This window comes from Rhea americana, unplaced genomic scaffold, assembly GCF_003343005.1.
Source record: "Rhea americana isolate MKP2758 unplaced genomic scaffold, rheAme1 scaffold_183, whole genome shotgun sequence".
NCBI classification, from domain to species: Eukaryota; Metazoa; Chordata; class Aves; order Rheiformes; family Rheidae; genus Rhea; species Rhea americana.
In genome coordinates this window covers 1,726,067-1,747,978 of record NW_028185961.1, presented here as the reverse complement: position 1 = coordinate 1,747,978, position 21,912 = coordinate 1,726,067, and the positions used below count along the sequence as shown (strand labels likewise).

The following is a 21,912-nucleotide window of genomic DNA, read 5'->3' as shown; positions in this document are numbered from 1 at the left end:
CCCCCCCCCGTGGAGCTGCTGTATTGGCCACGTTTTTAAACAACAGTTCGAATTCAGGAGAAAGGATACACCGCAGCGGGTGCGGTACGCAGATTTTATCACCGGGCATTGCGACGGCTCCTTTAATCAGGCACAAAGCATCTGTCCCAAATGAGGACGATGAAATATTCCCTGCCCGAGACATACGGTGTGTGTTCTACCTCATTGACTTTTGTAAGTATGCACAGCACTGGAAAGGACCCAGCAGGAAACGGTTTCAATGAATTTGCCATTTTGCTAATGCCTGGTGTGCTGCTCTGGTAAGGAATCGTCCTCATGGCTGTTTTGAGCCCCTTCTCTCTATTTTTCATGGTRATACACTGGAAAGCTCTGATGCGGTTGACACTCTCCCTCCTTAAAGCAAAAYGTTCCCGAAATTTAATCTTTCTTGTATTGAAACCAAACTCTTCCTGTTGCACATTTAAGCCTTTTATTACTTGCTCTCCTGTTACCTACTGACAAAAACCATGAACCTCAGTTGTCTTTATGGAGACTGCTTGCGTTTACTGCGGTAGTTAAATCTCCCGTCTGCCTTTCCTTTAAACTGCACATGCCAAGGCCTCATAACTTACTCTTACAGCCCTGGTTTCCCAACTTTTTTCTCCACAATAACATTCCTCCCTGAATTCTTACAGAAGTCCTGGGTTGACATCATGCRAAAACCTAACATCAGATTTTTCTCAATCCTAACCAAGGTGCTCCAGTCAATCTGGATGCTTCACGTGATCCTTTCCATCCACACCCCAAGAGAAAGCACACTGACAGSAGCTTTGCATTTCAGCACAAACAGGATTAGCTGCCCAGCTCAGCTGCCTGCCTAGAAATCCCCAGCACCCCCAGTTACACATTTCATGCTGGGCTGTGACTCCTCACCAGCAGGGCTTCCGAGCTGCCTGATACCAAAGTGAATCACAGTGGTTAGTTAACCGGAGATGTCACAAAACTCTGCCGTATGCAACACCTTGACAGTCACCAGTTTCCAAAGTAATCACCTCCATTTCTAGTCCCCAAGACTCCTAATATATGTTAAACACAGAAGCAGCATGGAAATCTCTAGGCCTGGTAACTCCTCCCTAACTCGGCACTAAACTGTCCATAGCTTTGTCCACCCCTGATGGCAGTAAGCACTTCTGGGAGGAAGAAAACCTCTATGTMAAACTCCTCACTCAATTCCTCTCCCCTCCTAGAGCAGTTTTAGATTATTGTCATTAATGTACCCAGAACCTCTTGCCAGGGGATGCTGAAGCGATACAGATGAGCACACGGTGCTCTTGGACTCAGGGATACSTATGTTCCCCAAATTCCCCCATTAGCTGACACCATCATTCCCAACACGCTTCCACCAGCTGGGACCACACAAGAGAAAGGTTCAGGCTGAACTCAGCAGATGATGCCCTACGATGACAAGCTGGGTAGGAGGACCGCAGCAGGAAGCCTCCCTTCTGCACACAGATTTGGTCCTCCACTGATGTCTTCCGCGTCTCTTGGCTTTGCAGCATCCATCACATGGTTGAACCGGCAACCCACAAATGCACACTTGGTCTGTTGCCCTAGCAGAGGAAAAGCTCCTAGGCAACACAACAGACTAAAAATGAAAAAGYCAAGCTGCTCCTGGGTTTGTTTCAATTGCCTAAGGAGTGGCTGCTTTTTAAAATCACGTTTTCAGTTGATGATTAACACTGCTTCTCCCTGCTCTGGGCTTTAGCTGTTCCTTCTTCCAGCAGCCATCGCTTGTCCTTCACCTTCCCTGATTTCACTGCCATCCTCCCACCAGCTCCAAGCCCAGCTACAGCGCTGCTGCTCCTTGTGCTCTCCAGAGTAGAAACTGTAAAGCCACGCAGCAAGTTCAGGGAGATGCACGTGACTCAGRCTGACTCCTCCTGATTTTACATTCTGATCTCTCACATCTTGGATTAGCTTTTGCGATGAGCACARGACCTAAAAAGTGAATTTCAGGATTTCTGTATTTAACAATCAGCTCGTCCTCCACTCTTTTCCCATAGGTCTCTGAACAGTTTCGAAGAATAGTTTTAATATCTAACCATGATGGAGATTACCATAAGGGCAATTTAATCTTGTGCAACCTCAATAGGAAAGTGACCTCCAAAATTTGGGTTATAGGCCCTGGCTTACAAAGCTTAATCRGTTCGACACTGCCAGTATGCATTTTCCAGGCTACTCACAATAATTAATGTACGTACCTTTTCTTTCACCTAAATTCCCACATCTGTGACTCATTACTGCAAAYTTAGATGTCTGTGTCAATTACTGAAAAGCTGTAGCTGTCTGCAAGGCCATGTAAAAACAAGAGAACCACAAAAATCTTGAGGAAGATGGTGCTAATTTTTAATACTTGGTACAGGACTCTGCAGAACTCAGCTGCTAACTACCGCAGCTCTGGAGATTCAGAGCAGAAAGGTACTTCTTATGGACTTCAGTTACTACCCTAGAACTAGGCTGTGAAGTATTAGAAGTGTCTTTCTGAAACAAAAGAAAATAAATTAAGACAGAGTTTAGATCCRAAAAGATCTAAGACTTCCTAACAAGATGTGTGCCAATGCAATAGGATGACATTGTCCATAACATCTTCTTGATAAAATAAATTTAAAAAATAATAATAATTAAAAAAAAAAAAAACAATCCAAGAAACAACTGTCACATTGGTCATGAAAACAGAAGTTTCCAGGTTAAAGAAGCTACTGTGATCATYTCACATCACCCATCACAGAACACACACAAAATGAATGATTTGCCGGAAAACAGCATCCCTGATCCGAGGGAGAACAAAGCCTTATGTTTAAGCATAAGGACACACATCTGCATAAGGACCCGATCGCTCAGCCTGTCCAGCAAGCTCCTGCATGGGCTCTGTCTGAACAGGACAAAATATCTAAGCTGCATCCAGTATCTAAGGTACCRCCTCGAGGCGAACGCTCCACCTCACGCTGGCGTTGCTGGTGATAGGGATACTCCTCTCTCTCTCAGCTGCATCACATCCGACTGGGAAGTGAGGTCGCTCAGAGCTGTGCTTCACACGCTGGCCTCTCCAGCTGCGGCGGCTCATGACCAGAGAACAACATATATGGATGGAGTATTCTTAGTTGAATTGCTGCAGCAAAGACTAAGTGTCCTCAATGAGTAGCTCTCAGAGAAATGATGTGCTATAGAAAACTCATAGCAAGTATTTTGGAAAAAACTCCTTCACTAAGATTTTATGCCAYAGGCACTTAGCCCATGGCTGGCAATAGACTGAGTGGAGGGCTACACRAAAACAAGACTGAGTATTGAGATTAAATTGCTGCTATTCACAGGCTTTTGCTTGCCTTTCAGAGAGCAAAGTAGYGACAAAGGTGTGAAGAACACAGTTTTAACTTATGTCTTCTCTACATATACYTACGGAATCATACCAAAATTGAGGCTGGAACTTCTCCTGCTCCACTAAGGACACAGAAATACCTAGGACAGGTACTAACAAGCGGAGATAGGATAAACTATAATGTCAAGTTCTATCCATCTTATTAACTCACAGAARAATATCATACAAAAAGCACCATTCAAGCAAAACACTACGTGTCCTAATAGGACACAACACTTCCTAGCACGGGCACCAATTTCYTACGATATGGATAAATAATAGGTTTCAATTTGGTTTTACATCTCTCCCGTGAGCCACCTCTCCAGAACCACCTTGCATGCAATTGCTGATCTGAAAGACTATTAAGCAGTGAGGGAGGAACAAAACAGGAGAACAACTGAAAGCAGCCAAACCACAAAAAAGTTTTAATAAACCATTAAAAGCTTCTGTTWTCCCTCTAGCCACAATTACTTCTCTCATTTTGCCCTTCTACTACTTAGCCGATTGCTGAGTTCTCATAAAACGATGGAAAATACGCTTTCATCACAAAACAAGCAAAAGGGCAGAAGCAAACACCAGGCCATGGTTACTTAAGCATGGTGTCAGCATTTCATCCACAAGGAACACGGAAATGTTCAGGGCTTCATCTGATCTAACTGCCCTGAGAAAGTTTCAATTTAGTCTTATGAGGAAACATGCATCAATTTCTCTTACGTAAAAAAGTGAAATAAAGCCACTAACAAGAAACTGGGTTCAGCTAGTCGCAAAGCATTGTTCCACCTTTACAGTCAGCAAAGGAAACAAATTCTAAAGTACATTAACCACAGGACATGTCTAGATTCCTGAGCCCAAAGGGAAAATAGCTTTAAAGAAGTCTTAAAGTAGTTTGTTTTTGTTTTTAAAGAAAAATCTGGGTGTCCCAGTTTGAGGACAGAGGACTGAGCCACTCAGCGGCTGCACCACAGTCCCAGATAATACTGTGAAACGTTGGTTTCCCCTAAGCCTATTCTAAAGATGTTTGCAAAAAGAATTTTAAAACAGTTTTCACATTAATACAGCAGCCTCACACCGCGTACTAATTTAAGTCACTAAAAGAGGACTTAGATCAGGRTATGCTGGAGGATTCATCTGAACTGGTAGATCCATCACCAACTTCTCCTTTTAAATGCCCACAGGTAACCAAGTTACTCTAAGAGAAAGAGCCAAAGATGACCTTTGAGGACAACCAAGCACTGGCCATTTGCCACMCGGAGAAAGGAACCGTGCTTGCATGTTCATCGCCTAGAGACAGACAAAACAAGGGAAGATGTTCAGAAATTACCCAAGTGAGTTATTCGCTGCTCTATAGCACAGATATATTTTATATAGCACAGATATATATATTTATAGCACAGATATATATTTCCCAACACCATTTCTCACACACTTCTGATTCATGCAGGTCAAAGTAAATACTTGAGAAATGTTTCTTCACTGTTGTGTTTTCATAAATGGCCAAGTCCATAAAAGCATTCCTTGAAAAGGGAACAGACATTCACTAGACATTACTGTGAAAAGCAGCTTAACTGTGAACAAAAACATCAAATGTGAAGCAGAGGAGAAGATGGGAGATAATGTCAAAAGAGATAAAAGCAGGAGAGGGGAGAGGCTAAGTTATGCAATGCTAGGGAAAGAAATAGGTCTGTACTGCCTAAAGTCAGGCACTAATATCAGGAACTCAAAAAATACTTTGACAGAAGTATTGTCTTTGCATAGGTTGATTTTCAGGTGAAACAAGAGTATCAGAAATGCTAGCCCTAGCATAAACTGTGTTCAAATGTGTTGTCGTACATTCAATAACTAAGCATTTATGATATCAYTAACTTACCAGTAAGTAAACACCATCTACTATCCCCAATTAACAAATAACTCATCAGCAACAGCTAGAAAGGCAACTAGTAYATGCCAGAAAGAATCACACTTGACTTCAAATCATTAATAACTGAGTTAGTACCTCTTCTTCCTTTGTGTTCTGCAGCAGTTGAGTACTGCAAAACTAAATAACCCTACTGCTTTATTATCAGATAGGTGGGAATGCATGCAGGGGGCATACTACTTCAGCCCAGGGCTGGAAACACTTCAGTGCCTGCTTATCGCCTGACCCTGCAGTGAAAAGCAAGCAGGAAAACAGAGCAAGTTGCTAACGGAGGATGGAACGGTCTATTTCTCTTTCCATCTACTTCGAATTTCATCGTGTCTTTTAACCTTAAAGATTACTTCATCCATTCTCGGTTCATAGAACCGCTGAAGAATTGACACGCTCCAGCCTACGAAGAGTGTCTTCCTCCACCAACGTAGTCCCCACGCAAACACACAGTCATACCACTGGACCTTACCAAACAGCTAGATTAAACAAGTTAACTGAAAAAAACACYTCAATAAATTATTAGTCCTTAAGGCTTTACTAAAGTTAAAAATCAAAAAGGGAGTAAATTGAGGTTATAGTTACCAGTTTCCAAGTGATTGAGTAACAGCAACTTCAAAAGATACTGCTCATTAGCTAAACTGCATAAACTGGTCGTACGTATGTTCATACATCAGCTAAAAGCGTTAGTGAATTCCTACTACTGACTTAACAGGTTGCAAAGAGTTCTTTTTGTGCACAAAATCCTCATTTCTGACATAAGAGAATCCGTTTTTGATCAAGCCCAGTCCAATCCATAAGCTTTCTATCACAAAAGATGCTGTTTTAAACTGAATCAATCTCATCTGGGACCTGAGAGAGAGTGCGTGCTCAAGAAATCCCCTGTTGCTATTTTCGTACTCACTTTAATCAAAAGCAGAAAATTTTGAAGCTCAAAGCTTAAATTCAGGGTGTGCAACTAGGAGGAGAAGACTGGGAGCATCTGTTGACTCATGGTAATGCAAAGAAAACAGGTGGTGTTTGATTCAGTGGAAAGGCAGAGGATTCAGAACTGAGGCACAAAACTTCACATAACCTGTGTTAATGCATAATGGGGGTCACATAACAGAGACCGTATATTTAGCAGGATTCAAAGGCAGCTTCAATATTCATGGCGCAGAAGCACTCAGAACAAGAAGTAAACAAAGGAGGAAAAAAACCACACACACACACACACACACACTAAGAGCTCTGCAAGTTCCTTCAAGGCACTAGCCACTCACTAGGACCGAGACAAACTTTCTTAAGAAAGTTAGGAACAGACAACTCATAACTCCTTCGGTCTTTTCCTGAAGCATCCTGCATTCATCTCCATAAACAGTGCCGAGGCAGAGGAGAAGGAAACATGCCTCGGACCTGCCGGCCGCTACTGCAGCTCAGCAAGAGCAGCTACAGAAAAAAGCTGGGGACGGTGCCGGGGACTGAAACGCTCATCAGAAATTCAGCAGGAGAGCTCGTACACACGAGTGCTATGAACCACAGGAGCGGTAACACTCTCCAAACCCCTCTCRTGCTCGCCTCGCTCTTCCTTAAGAAATCAGGTCTCAGGCCATATGATGCAAAAAACACAGCAGATCTCCAACATCACAGTCCTCCCTGCACTACCCTCTCTGCATATGTAAGAAGAATCCAAACCTCGAGCTTCAGAATGTCATGCTGAAGTTTGCGCTGGAAGTCCAGGAAGTGAGAGATGGTGAGCTTCCCCTTCAGATCAGCTCCAAAGAAGTAGGTCGTGAGGGCAGAGTTGAACCCAGTTTTCAGTGTGTTTCCAGTTGTGGAGCGGTCTCTGTGGCGCATGCCCATGCTGGTTTGGGAGCGAATGATGCTCTGCACCTAAAAATAAGAGGGAGGGCATTAGCATCAGAAAATACTACTGGGGCTGACCAAACATCATTATGAATTATGCCAGCTCAGGCATGTGCTGCACTGGACCATCCTCTGGTTTGCATTTTTTTTTCCTTTTTTTTTTCCCCCTGAAATAATTAATTCTCAAAGGATATCACAACCCAAAAACTTGACTTAACCTTGGCTTTGGGTTTTTTCAGCTCTGTTAAAAAAAAGTAGAAAATGCTTAAATCACATTTTACAATACAGTTCACCTGGTTTACAAATACCGATTTGAGWGCTGGCACTAGCCCTGGTCAGCAGAGAGCAGTGAAGTCCTCAGTGAAGGCATTGCTGGAGGGAAGGCAGCAGCACATTTTTGAGGTTTCGCATCCCACCGCAGCGAGCAATAGCCCAAAAYGTACTGAACATAATGAATGAGCTACTGTGGGCTGAACTGGCTCAGGCGGGCTGCGCAGGTAAGACGATGCCCCCRGCTGCCAGCACCCAGACGTGCCAACACCGTGCTGTACCCAACTTCACGCCCCCTCCAGCAAGAGGAACGCCATCTCCAGCAAGCCTTTCCCAAGCACCGCTGATGCCTGTGCCAAACAGATACCAAGCAAACAGCACCTGTATCACCCTGGATTTGCATTTTTGCAATGCTATTTGAAAGAACCTTTTGCGAGATCTGCCCACTCTATGTATTAGTTCCTATCCTCTACTTCAATTCTCTTCTCTTGACCGCATATTTTAGCACACACCAGCTCTAGCTAGTTCACACGGCAYACCCTTTTCCCTTAGGCAGGGAAACTGGTTTTCTACCAGCGTGCATTCTCACATTCTCTCATCCCGATACCCTCTGCCAGGGGATTTAAGCTGCTCTGTCYCTCCGACTGTGCTGCAAGCTGAGCTAAAGGCTGACCAGTGCCAAGCTCCCAGCAAACGAAAGGCTCTTCCAAAAATCCTGCCGACCACAAGTAGCCCAGATAGAAGCCCAGCTGAAGYGCCAGCAGAACAACAAATAATGCAAAAATATCCGAGTTACCAGGAGACTGAGATCATACATATCTGTACAAGCGCAGAAGAGCATGAAATCAAACACTGCAACAACTGTAACCTGCACAAGCCCTTCTCCAAGAAGGGCCCAGGGAATCGGAGCAGACCACTCGACACGCTGCTCAGTGCTGCGGCTGCAAGCTAAGTAAAACACCCAGAGGCTGAGGAGTCACGGGCAGAGAGAGGCTGCGGAGATCGATATTTGGCCATTATATACGGCCCTGTCTTTAAGAAAGACTAGGGCTCACAAAGGAGAAGCACTGAATTTATTGCGGGGCTGAAAAAGGACGCCTCGGTCAGGGTCTTCCACAGCTCAGCCTGCTTCGTTTACTGGAAAGCAGCCTGGGAACGACGCTTTGATTGCGCCCTCTATGCGTTTTCACACGGAGAAGATGCTGGATCATAAAAGGCTTCCTCATCGCGCAGAAGAAACGTGGAAAACAACAGCCTGAGGCTGCGGGCAGGCAGACGGAGGCCGAGGCGAGGTGTGCATTGAGCAGCTCGGCTGCTCAGCGCCTAGAACCAGCCATGCGGGGAACAGCGGTGGCCTCATGCCTCGAGCTTTCAGCGACACGCTGCCCCATCCAAAGGCTCTCCAGGCAAAAGAGCCACAGCATTTCCATCAGCAAAGATGGCAGGGGAGGAAGAGATCCTAAAACTTACCTGGGATTCGAGCTCCTAGGAGCGCCGACGGAGGCACCCCGCGTCATCGGCACGGCGGAAAGGCCCTCGCGAACCGCCGTGCCGGGGCTCGGGCAGCCCCAGCAAACACATCACCCCATCCCCACGCAGGCTCATTAAGCTCCATCTTACAATTAAATTCCCCCTGCCCACGTGTTTATTGAGAGTAACGACGCCCCTCTCGGCCTTCGCTTTGCTCAGCTAAACACGCACTCATCTGCTCGTTCCACTTCTCAAGTATCCTGGGAGCCCTTCCCTGCTAAAACCCCGCTAAACCCCCCAAGCGCCACCCAGCATCCGGCGTACCGCAAGCCCGCACAGGGGAACCACTTGCGGCACAGCAGCCCGAGGGGCTTTCCAAAGCCAACCCCAAAGCTGCTGCTTTGCCTTCGGCCTCTTCCTCCTCCTCACGCTGACAAAAGTTCGAGGGAGGAAAGAAGGAAAAGTCACATAACAGTTGCAAAAGGCTTTAGCTATGAATAGGACCCCAGAACCGTGTTATCACAGGATGCGGCAGCAAGTTAAGTTTTCCTTTACAAGCGAGCGAGCGCTGGAACAAGCCGAAGGGCAGGCTCGAGAGCGCACCGCGTTTTCCTGCTCGCCRCCCCTGAAACGCCGTCTCTCACTAGCCATCACCAGCTCTTCTTCCACTACAAGGGACAGCAAGACAAGGTAGAAAAGCACAAAACATGAACAGAGATTTTTTCCCCCCCCCCCTCCTTAAAGTACGTGCCATAATGCAAGGAAGGATTTCGCCCTTTGGTTTGCAATGGCACCATAAATAGCAACTCCTTATTTTGCTTTGTGCTCCATTTTAACTGCGAGTCCTGCACGCACATTTTGGAAGAAAACATTTATAAACTCTGCGTGAGGCAATGCAGTTTATGACTGGCTTCAAAATCTGCCTCTTTCTGCAGAGCTGAACGTTTACCACGCTGCAGACTGCTTTAGAGAGCATCTTCTCTGATGTTATTATATACGGTACAGTATACCACGGTCACGCCAGAGCCCTCTGTTTCCTTTCCCATAAATAAAAATGATCAGGCAGTTTGGAAACCTGTTTGTGGCACTGGAGGCAAAATGATCTGGCTCGTCCCCATTTTGAGTAATTCTTCTAAAACAAAAGAAAAATGCAGTAACTACTGCGAGAAGWCCTGCTCTAGTCCCACCAGTGCTATCTTCCCCCACGTCTCATCGATCATACAGTGATTCTGCAGAGATGCTTCATGCTCTTTTTCACATATAACCAATCCAAGTGCTAAGGATTTGTTTCATCTTTTGTACCAGCCAAGGGATTGGGGGGGGGGGGGAATCAATAAAAACAGTTAAATGAAATTGTTTGAAGTAAAGCTGCAAGTTAACTGTTTTTCATCCAACTTTTAATTAAAAATAGAACAGTAAACTAACAACTCATGGGCAACACGCTGGAGGATGAAAAGTTAAAGCTGACAGCGATGCAGGAAAACTATTTAGAGCTGTACACTGATTATATGCATCAACAACAAAAACACCGAGACTCTTCAGGGCGACACAAGAAACTCAGGATTTCATCAGTCTGCTAAGCCTCTGATTTGCCTGCCTATTAGCTGAATTACTCCAAATAATTTCATTTCTTGATGATGCATACTTTTAAAGTTTCTCCCTAACTTAGCAAGACAGGAGACCCCCCCCCCCTTGCTGGCTCTGTCCAAAGAAAACGCATGGAAGCGGAGCAGGGAGCTCACCCCCACGAGCTTGCAGCCAGCAGAGACTGTATGATCCTTCTAGGGAACAGCACGTGTCAACCCTTTCCTTTTCCTTCTTTTCCTTTCCATGCTCCCTCCAAATTACGTTGCTCTCCTAAATTAATGCTACCTTTAGGAACACATTCCCCAGAACGGCCAGTTCTAGCTGTTCCTGCCAGATGTTTATGGGACAGACCTTCAAAGCCTGCATTCTTGATGCTCTTCCTAGGGCATTTCCACAGAGTAATATAAAAAACTTTTTACACAAAGAAATTACGTACCTCCCCTTGAAGCTATATGTTTGTTTCAATTTGGTTTGCAAAGTGCCTCCAGTTATGCTGGTATCTGCAAAAAGCAGATGGCAGCAATTTGCTTTCACCATTTACTTGGGACACGATGCTTACGTTCTCAAACGGTTCTTCTTACTTCAGTACGGCTGGTTTCTTCTCACTCGCCAGAACAGTTCCTTCATTCTCCGACTGGAAAGCTCTGGTTCTACTACTTTTTTTTTTAGGGTCAGTCTTCAGCAAAATATACTGGCAGTATACTAAACAGTAACATAACTCTCATTCACAGTGATACAAATAACAAGCTTAACAAAAACACATTCCTCTTGCTAAAGATTTGTATGCCTTARTGCACATATAAAATTTCCTTTGCCTACCAGATGATTTGAAGTTAATTCTGTCTTGCATCATCTTTCATCTTCAGAGCACTTAAAACACCCATCCTCAAGAACGTTCTTTCTTAATTTACCTACGTAATAAAAAAGCTAAACATGACACCTGCATTAATATTTTGGCTYTGCTGTATTTTCAGTAGACGATTAACCACTTCCTACTTTAAGTTCATTTATCTTCACAACTGATTTCACTTGTAGAACATTAATAACTACTGCAAAATATTTCTTGAATTGTCAAATATCATCAGATGGCTGTGGTGGAGCAYTACATTTATGTACTATGCAAACAGGAGGAAGAAGGGTATTCTTGACTTGGGGAAACAGGAAACCCGGTTTTTCAAAGCTAAATCAGCAGTTTTCAGAGAGGCAGAACATCACAGCACAATAACCTGGACAAAACTCTGTATTCAGATTTGCACTTGGAGGAAAGTGAATAAACTCACAGGTTTCTATTGCAAAGAACATCATGYTGGAAGTAAAAACACTCCACGCTCCTGATAACTTAGTCTGCATCTACAAGCATGCAGTTGACCAAATACATTACGCAGCTCTGGAACAGATCAATAATAATGGAAGCAAATCCACAAGTAGTAATTTAAAGMCAAGCACAGAAGATCTGCAATGGGGGAAATAAGTCCAGCAGACCCACTTTGCCAATAGTTCTCCCCATTTAAAGCACATGCCCCAAGCACGGCCTCTCAGAGATGCTTCTGAAGTGAACTARTCATTCAACCAACCTACGAGGAAGAAGCTGCAGTCGGAGACAGCCCTTCCTCCAGCATAAAAACCGCGGGAGCCGGTTATTTGTCTGATGAGCCTYGCGCTGCCTTCGCACAGGAGCAACAGCTCCCCGGTGCCTGTTAAACACATCACCCTGAGATACGTGAGCTCACACGGCGCCGGGGCCCCGCAAATACGAGCTAGCTCACTGGCGTATGCTGCGGGGACTCTTCGTATTAGAGTACTGGTACTGGARAACCTCAGTCTCATCACAGCTTGACACTATTTAATTATGCTTTTGTATATATTTTCCTTCAACAGTGCTGTTTCAAAACAAAATGAAATCCATTTGAAAAACAGCCAGTCACAGACAMAAGAAATATACTTGCACATCAGCAGAAAGTAGTAGGAACAGATRAACAGCAAATAGCAAGCTATTTTTTGCTTCCCTTTCCTCTCCTTTCTTGGGTTCTGCTCAGTCCTTTCCATCCAAATTGCAAATTATCTCTTTGCAAACACATTTACCTTTTCTTTCACAAGTGGCACAAATGTAGAGCATTGCTCTCCCAGTACTTGTCAGCGTCTGGATCTTTATGAGTTTCTACCTAAATTACGATAAAGGAAAACACCACGCTTCTGCCTGGGGACAGCCTCCGGAGGTCGGCTCTTTCCCTAGCAACAGCTCAAGTCTCCGATCCATCCTCACCCTAATGCTGTCAGGAATCTTACCTTGCAGGAAGAACTCAGCCCAYACGATCAACACAAGTAACTTCATGTTTAATTTTTAAAAAGTCACTTTGCATCAAAGTCATTGGTGGCAATACATCACAAGAAGCCAGGGAAACAGTAGATGAAAATAGGCTCTCAAATATATGCTTTTAGAGTACATTGAAATAGATGGATAAACTCTTCTGCCAGGTAAAATAAATCTGGTTCTACTCTAAAAACAACCCGCAAAAGTTACGAGCACAGTAAAAGCTGTGGAAGACAGTAGGGTCAAAAACCTCTGATACCACTGGAGCGAAAGTCTTTCTTTACGTGATTTGGAAGTGACACCTTGTAAAGACACTTCTGTGACAAAGTCACAGGGAACTGGAGTTGATATTTACAATTGTCCTGGTCAAATGAGAAATCCCATGTTGAAATACCCTTTTTTTTGTTGTTGCTTAAAAAAAGAAAAAAAGCATCGAGGCAGCATAGTAGAGCACAGAAGGAAAAAAGCCATAACCTACTAGCAATAACCACAAACATCAATGACAGTAACATCACAGGAGTGTCAAGAGGCTGTAGTTTTAAGACGTCAACCTGTCATTCAACTTGCCTGCTCAAACTCTTCCATGTCCACTTCACCRTCACCGTTCAGATCAAACATCTTAAAGGCGATCTCAAAATTCCTCTGGGGAGCTGCATAAAAAAAAATTACAATTATCACAGCAGAACAAGAACTAGCAAAAAACAAAACCACATAAATGAGGCACAGGTTGGAAAATAAGTTCAAAATTACTATCTAAAAGCAATTTTCAATCATTTTYGTGATTTTAATCAGAAAATGCAGTTYCTCGTATTTTGCTTAAGAGCTATCYTGCATTTTATTCAATCAGTGCTTTTCTTCTCCTTGGAAGTGCAACTCCCAGCTACCAGCTYCATAGTGCTCCTCTTAGCAAGTGTCTAGACAAAAAAGTTGGGAAAGAAAACACAAAAGGAATAATATTTGTTCAATTAACAGATTAAAAAGCCTCAGTTATCAACTTCTGCAAAACAGCTCTTTCCCACGCAGCCCACATTTCCGTTTCATACTCTGCCACTAACAACATTTAAAGCTAGAACACGGTGCTGTAATTTTTCCAAATTAAGCTAATACAACAGAATTTTTCTTACTCTGCTGCTTTCAAAGACGAGCCAGCTACACGCAACTTCATGGCGTATTGGGATTTCAAGGGAACCCTGCAGGCTACAATTACTGCTCAGATCATTACCTTAAATGACGATCTAAAACTCGGCCCTGTTTCGACCTGCACACAGCTCTTCTCCCCTCCCAAACTCTCAGAGCAGTACACAGACCCCTGGTGAGGCCGAACCCCCGTTAACCTCATCTGGTTCAATGAGCTTTTAATATTTCTAACAGATGGTCAAAAAGTAGTAAGTATTTCTGCAGCCTCCGTTCTGCGTTAAGAGGTCCCCCAAGGCAGTGAGGTGATATTCCTCTTGCTCAGAGCACTTGATTATCCAAAAGAGCTTGCAAATAATCTCCAAGTGCCYCTTTACCATGATTTTTGGCATTTGTTGAATTGCAACAGGGCCACGGTCTCGGCTGGCAGCCGAGCAGCCATTTCGCTAACGACCCTCACCGTGCCCACCAAGCCCCACCTGCCCAAAACAGTTCAATCAACTCTTAGAAGCTGTAATGGTTTAAAACCAACGCGATCACACTATTTTCCTTAAAGGASTCCCTCGGCACACACTTCAGTAGCAGAGGGTACCGTACTCATTTCAATCAGAAAAAGCCCTGCAGTTTGTTCCCATCAAAACAAACGTGCAATTCACGGTCCTCATCGGTGAGCTAGGTTTGGGCCACCGAGGGGAAGGGCCAAAGAGGAACCACTCAAACAAGAAGAAATTAATACAGAATTAACTGAACAGGACATGGTACATTACTTGCAGCTCCAATTCAAGGCAAGGAGACTTTTACACCGGCTTTTCTCCTCGCTACGAAAAAAAACCTTAGCACTTTATTGCTAAAAGATTCAGCAACCATGTTAATGAGGTCCCTTTTTGAATAACTTTATGCCTTACCCAGCTGTACAACAACATTAAACTCTGCTGCAGGAACGGCCCGTCACTAGACACTTGATATACACGGCTCGCACAGTCCCGCGGTTACAATCTCTGGATTTCCAATTTCCTTGTGTAACGTGCCACTTATTCAGGCTTTAAATTCAAAGCATCAAAACAGAGGGTGTAAAAGAGTAGATAACCGTGCCAATCACCAGCAGCAGGTTGCGTGTTATTTTCCCTTCAGGGGGAAAATAACCCAGTTCTGCAGCACAAGCCTGCACCTTTACAAAAACCGATTCTAATTTACAGATGTATACAAAAGCCTCCCTCATCACAGCTATCCATCATCTCCAGTGAAAATTCCCCATTTCCCTGAAGTGCAACAACATTAAACACCTGCCAACTACCCTCCGAACGCTGAAATAACGTATGCTATTTTATTTGCTTAAACAGCAAGTAGCGTATGAAAACCTGGGAGCGATTTCTCTTTATTAGCCCCAAACTCTAGCGCGCTGCTGAAAGAGCTCAGCTCCCCTATGAGGAAACAGGGCAATACAGGAAGTTGTAATTCAGTTAAAAGGTGCTAGAAAAACAGTAATTTACACRTCTTTTTTTCTCTTCCATCACCCTCTCTGCTGGGGTGTGATGCCATATATTCCAAGACTGGAAAAGTTGTTATAAATTGGTTTTGTTTAAGGAAAATACAGTACCACATCCCATCCACGTGCACACAGGGCRAACAGAAAGCCAGGAATTTAACTTGCCCTTCGCAAAGGCCATTCCCTCCCTTACCCTTCTCTGAACAGACATTTTGCAGAGCCGTTCGGCACAGCCCCAGAGGAGGACACGGCTGGCAAAATTAAAATGAAGAGCTCTGCCTCCAAGATCTGCAGGGTAAGTGTTTTCCAGGGGCTGGAAAGGAAAGCAGCTTTAAATGGGCTAACTTAATTACTTTATTCTTTCAGCTAATAAGCTGCACAGCCCATTTCCTCCTCGGATATGCATATCTAACTTGGGTTATTTGTAACAGCTCGTTCCTACGCCAGATGTAAGCGGCAATCGCAGGAGCTGGCCGGCACCGAAGGCTCTCAGCTCCTCCGGCTCGGGAAGGGACGTCGTTTAGGATACACGTCCCACGTCTCCGGACCGTCCAGATTTAATGGTCTCAGGCGAGATGATTTCTGCTTCTCTTCCTGGATGCGATGCTAACTGAAATTTATTGTGAAGCATCTCTCCGACAGGCAGCTAAAGCTCCCCTTGCRCCCCGCGTCCCATCGCTCTCGGTTAAAGCGGCCCGCACAGCTTGCAGTCCTCCGCCTCCCCGCCACGGCGTCCTTCAGACGCTCGCAGGCCGTTACGGCCGCCGCTGCCGGCCTGCCCGGCTAGCTCGGGYGTCCTCTCGCTTATTCCGCCCCCTGATTTTACCATTCTGCAACTCCTCTAAATGTCCCCAGCGTCTCCAGAATTAAAACGCCCCCAAACGAATGTGATACTCCACACGCAATCATCATCAAAACCATTCAGAGGGCTTGCATCATGGCTCAGTACCTGTGTTCRTAAGCAAAAATCATCTCTGGATTTTTTTTTTTTTTTTTTGATGGGCTGTGCTGCGTTTCCAGTTTTCTTGGATTTTCTAAGCTCTCTCCCCACGATCTTTTTTGACATTAAACTAAGAGCTTTCACTAGAATAAATCTCCCGCAGGCAGCTAGTCAGGAACTGGTCAGGGTAACTGCATTGTCTTTTCTACCTTTATTTCTGGTCTTTTCAAGTGCTCAGTAGGATGCAGCAGAACGCTGTTTACTCACTTCTTCCAAGTCACCAGCACAAAAGCAAAGACGCTGCCGGCCCGCACAMCGACTCTCCGGCAGAAGACCTTTGYTGCCTGCTTCGAGGCAGGGCCGTCGGCACCGCCGCCGTCTTCAGGCCACGCAAAGGTGTTCGCAGCCCGACCAGGCCAAAAGCGTTGGCCGATTCGGAAACGGCTCCCCGAATCCATCGACTCCCCGGGCTACCCTGCTTCTTCAGCTAAGGCAGATGTTAGCGCGACGGGCAACTGGCATTTTTCTTGCGCCACCGATTCCAACACCAYCCCCATTGAACAAAAAATTCAGCAAGAAAAACCAAAAGCCACAGGCGATAACGTTAAAACGACGACCGACGCTCAGCAGACAAACAGGCGACCGACAGCAGCACCAACCGCTTCGGAAAACCCACCCAAAGCATCAGGAGAAAGCCCCAAGGGGCCTCTAAGCAATTAGATGGATTGATTAGGCATCTTTAAGCCAATTATGCCATTTTTTAACTACTTTGAATTATTCAATGGATCAATTTGCACTCAATTGCTCTTTACTGCCGTTTACTGCCACCAGCAGCAACATATTCCGAAAGACAGTAAATGCTCACTGATGAGAAACGTCACATTCCGCCGTTTTTCAGCTCATTCGGTACTTCCCCCCCTTCTCTTTCACCAGATATCCATGCCCCACCCTTAAAAGAATCACTCTCAGCACATCTTTCCTTCCGACTCTTAGTGCAGTTAACGCAGCACATGGCTATAATCACAAAACCGGTATCCGTACAGCATCTGTCTCAGTCAGATGCGCTGCATGTTCGGGAAACTATTTCAAGCACRCATTTACACTTAGCTCTCGGGCTTAAAAAGATCAAACTAAAAGTTGAGCCAGGCCATTTATATCTATTCAATAGAAATAATTAATATGTGTGCACCGAAGAAGAATTAACTGGAAGAACTCAGCTAAAAGGAGTAGCACAGGCTGAATGAATTGCACAGGAGAAGAAGAGCGATAAGGACTGCACAGCCCTTCTCACCTAACAGRGCAGAAACTAGACAGATACGAGCAGACAGCAAGGGCACAGCCAGGCTTTTTGAAGTAGTGGGTACATCCACGTGAATTCCTCCTAATGCTTTCCCGAAGCTACAAAAAACGAGGACCGCCACTGCAGACRGCGCATCATCAGCCCAGCCTGGATGGGAGTTTAACCACAAAGCAGCTCAAGGCTTCAATATCCATCCCGAAGCCTAGTAACTCCACGAGCAACTCAAGCGAGAGCAGGGGACGAAGGATCGAGACTGCAGCTAGGGAGCTGTTTTGAGAAAAATAAGGAATTAAACCCCTAACGATTACTTCTTCTCCATCTATCCTAAAGTTASATGTACAAAGTCCATCAGAACCTAAAAAACTCTCTATTTGGTTTATAATCAATCCAAAAGTCACACGGTGAAAATAGAGAGAAAACCTCATCCAGAGAGCACTAGGGAGATGGCTGCTCAAGCCGCATAGCTGTAACATTTTYCCTTGTCCTATTTCAGTCCACAGCATTAAAGGAAGCTTGCCTTTTTTTCCCTCCAGACAAAGATTAATACAATTTCTTTTCGCCTTAAATCACACGAACCAGCATGGTGATTATCTCCCTGACTCAGCACGGTGGTATCTTGGCCAAGAAATCTTTATTCTGGACAAGTTTGAATGAGAACAGCTTTGGCTGCAGGAAAGAACYAGGGTCATAGAAAAGCTCACCCTCACAAGACTGCAGCTGGGAGCCAACAGCGGTATCTAGCTCATTATGAACGACTGCGCTGGCAACAGGGGAAAAAACAGATCATGCACATAAGGGATCTCCAAAAGATCAAAGAAACACTTTTTGAGAATGAAGTAACGCTCTCCTACAGCGGCAACTATCCACAGAACTTAGATGTGTCTGACCCCAGCTCCATTACGGATGGSGAAAAAACCTTTTTACTGGTCCAGTTGTTTTCCTTGTGACTTATTCACACTATTTCACAAAGGGAATCCAAGTCGTAACAACTCAACTAGTTCTTTTTTTATTTACTCATTTTATAAACATTAATCAACCCAGAAAAGTAAAATAACTTCCAACTAAAGTAATCAAATCTGCAGCACAGATACTGAGCCACAATATCAATCCTGCAGGTAAATTACCTTTAAATAGCTAAGGGATCATTTSTTACCACAAGGAAGAATTATAATTACATGTGAAATAACAAAAATTTATGTACTAAAAAATCTAAGTGTATAAACTCTATGCTATACACTTACACTGCCAGTACTATAAATYTAAGCTTTAAAATCCAGAGAAACCAAACTTTTTTTTTTTTTAATGCTCAAATTCCAGTTAAAAACTAGAATATAATGCTAGCTTTTACTGAGGGGAAAGCAGCTCCTTCGTATGCAGTAGAAGTATAGCCTACTTCTTTAACTAGCATATGTTTGGGATAGGAAGCAGCAGCAAAGCAGATAAACTTCTTCCAAGAGCCCTGCTAGCAAAGCCACRCAAGCAGCTCGACTGCAACACCCTTCAGAGCGAGCAATATTCTTTTCTCGTATTCAAAGCAAAGAAATGCTTCGTTACGACTAGAAAACATTCCTTTCCCCGTGCTTATCTGGACACACATGCCCTCCGTACAAAATTAAAGGGCAAAGGATAGCAGCTAATCATATGATCTGAGAGACGTTCCCAGAGCATTTCATCGCTATCAATTTGTCATTACAACAGCTGCTCCGGGAATCAGGTAATAGTACTTATAATAAACCCGCAGGATGCCAAAAACATTATTTCCCAACAGCAGGAGGTGCATTGAGTTAGCTAAGTGGTCATGCCCGGCTTGCCTGTGCACCTYTGTGCACACGGGCAAGTGGAAAACACAGCTGATAAGGAGCCTGCCATAATGCAAAGGAAAAAATAATAGAAATCCTAAAGCACCTAGACAAAAGTGAAGTTAGTTAGCTCTCCCCTGCTGGTGGTTCCCGCATCCGAACGCGGCGCCCGGTGTGCCCAGAGGGCCTGGGGGCACAGCTGCCACGCTCAACTTACACATTCCCAACTTCTTTAAAAGCAATATAATGGGAAAGGATGGCAAATCACCTGTGCAGAAGGAAAAGTGTTTGAGAAAGAAAAAAACAAACAAAAAAAGAAAACAAGCTGTCTTCACTCAAAGCATGCTTGCAAACCAGCAGAAGTCAGTCTGCATCCTGCCCCTTCCACAAAAGGCATCCTCACAAGCTGACGTACTATTTCCCCACCAAACTGATTTAGCAAAAAAGACTCCCTGGCRGAAGATCCTTAAGTGGAAGCCAAACACGCCTGCACTGCTCTCCGTCTCCCACAAACCTTGTCCCTCACTGCTGCTCTTACGCTTTTACTGCACAGGAGTTAACATCATCGGAGCGCTCAGCCCTGCGCAAACCTTCTCGGAAGGGCCCATTAAAGCTATTATGTATCCCACGCGTTCTCACAAGGCTTATCCCAAATGACCTTCAGAGAGAAATGGGCAGGGAACACCACTGCAATCCCTGCCTAGAAATAAATTACCCAGAGCATAAAGCAAAGTACCTCCTCAAATGGATTTTTCAAGAAAAAGGCAAGACAGTGATATCAACACCCTTGGCCTCATGCCATCCTAATCACGTCAGCAGACCAGAGAAAGGATTCAGCAGACTCGAACTGTCCTGGCAGATGCACTGAAAGCAAGCCGCACACAAAAAGACATGCTGACCACAGGCAAAAATCAGAACTGGGTTATCCTGAGCCTGCTCTGAACCAAAAGTCCTAAACCATCACCTGCTGCACCAGGCACTTGCACCGTGAACAGGGCAAACACTGAGGGCTCACACAGTCTGCAGACAAGCAAAGTAACTGAGCTGTCACAGTAAAGACAGGCAGAGTCATCACCTGCCAACTCATCACAAGGTAAACACCACCACACAAGAGGAAGAGCGTTCACGGGTGACTGCTGCTCACGGGGCGTCGGGAACCTCATGGTCTGGACAGCCATCGCACCTTGTGAAGAATGCGAGTAACACTGATAGGGGAAAACCAAACAATAACAACTAATAAACACAAAAGCTTCTTAAACACAAGGTCAAGCAGACTGTGGGAGGTGTCCAACAAAAAGCATGGAAGTGGTTAACTAGTATAGTTGGCAAGCAGATAAAATCCTACTTATACTATTTGGTTGCGCAAAAAGCATAGACTAGGATGCTGAGCTAGAGCCCTTTAGTCCAACTGAAACAGCCAGGCTCACGGTCGGTAGCTTGGACAACCCTTGGGAGAGGACCTCTGCAGTGTTAGAAACATCTTGGGAATCCCACACAGCAGCAGCTAGGCTGAAAAAAAAAAAAAGTACCCGGGTGCAAAATTTTGGCCAGGACTGCTTGCTGTACTGGTTTTCAGGTTAGATTTTTGCACTGGAACACACCCCTAACCGTAAAGGCTGGCAAAATAAGCATCTTTAGGCACAGGGAGGCAAGAAGAGTCGGAGCGAAGCTGAGAAGTCTCAGGGGTCCTACCCCCACCGCAGCAGCAAGCCAGCGGGACRGGGAGGGCAGCCTCCGCTAGGGACCCGCGCTACCAGAAGCGCGCTCGGGGAAGCCGGAKGAATCCTCCCGAGAAAGGGACGGTTCACCCCAGCGGGACGCACGCCGCCACAGCAGCGCTGCGTTTCGGTGAACGGCAGTAGCAGCTCCCTCTCAAGACGGGCAGATACGCGGCGGCAACTGCTCAGGCTACACACCCGAGCGCTCTCGGTGAGCTATTCGGACCAGCCGACCTCACGCAGGCCACTATTCAAGTACCAAGACTGGAGCAGCCGGAGGCTGCTGACCTGAAGACATCCTTGCACCAGACAGCACGGATGAGGGACTTGTGCATAGGCATATTGCTAAAGCGAGGGTCTTGAAACTTCAGTAAAACTGAAGCAATAAACATCGTACATAACTGTAACAGGACCACAAACAAAAGAATTCCTAGAAATCTGAGGCAGCCTTATTTCATTTTCTTACACAAACGAGCCGTATGGCATTTGCTATCACTTTGCAGGATTAGAGCAGTGGTAGGATAATACATCTCATTTACAGCAGGGTAGGAGGTTGTAGTGTCACTGAGCAATATATATCCAGAACAACTGCAGACAAACGCAGACCACAAAAAACTACTGGTCCTTCGGTAGCGCTGAAGAAAACAGAACAACTTCCGTTGCAGATACCCACACTGTGTTGGAGATGCCACCAGAAAAATCATTTCCAGGGCTAGATGGTTTGTAATTTTTTTTTTTTTTTTTTTTTTTTTTTT

At 45.0% G+C, this 21,912-nt stretch overlaps 1 protein-coding gene across 3 annotated transcripts in view; it reads right to left on the bottom strand.

The window, feature by feature from the left end:
• The window catches only part of MICU1 (mitochondrial calcium uptake 1), a 120,890-nt gene that overhangs the window by 30,296 nt on the left and 68,682 nt on the right, over positions 1-21,912 (bottom strand). For all 3 annotated transcript variants that reach the window (XM_085302047.1, XM_085302049.1, XM_085302048.1), the window contains 2 exons: positions 13,348-13,430; positions 6,972-7,169 (listed from right to left, as the gene is read on the bottom strand). In XM_085302047.1, the coding sequence (XP_085158173.1) occupies positions 6,972-7,169; positions 13,348-13,430 (281 nt within the window). The remainder of the gene's footprint in view (positions 1-6,971; positions 7,170-13,347; positions 13,431-21,912) is intronic.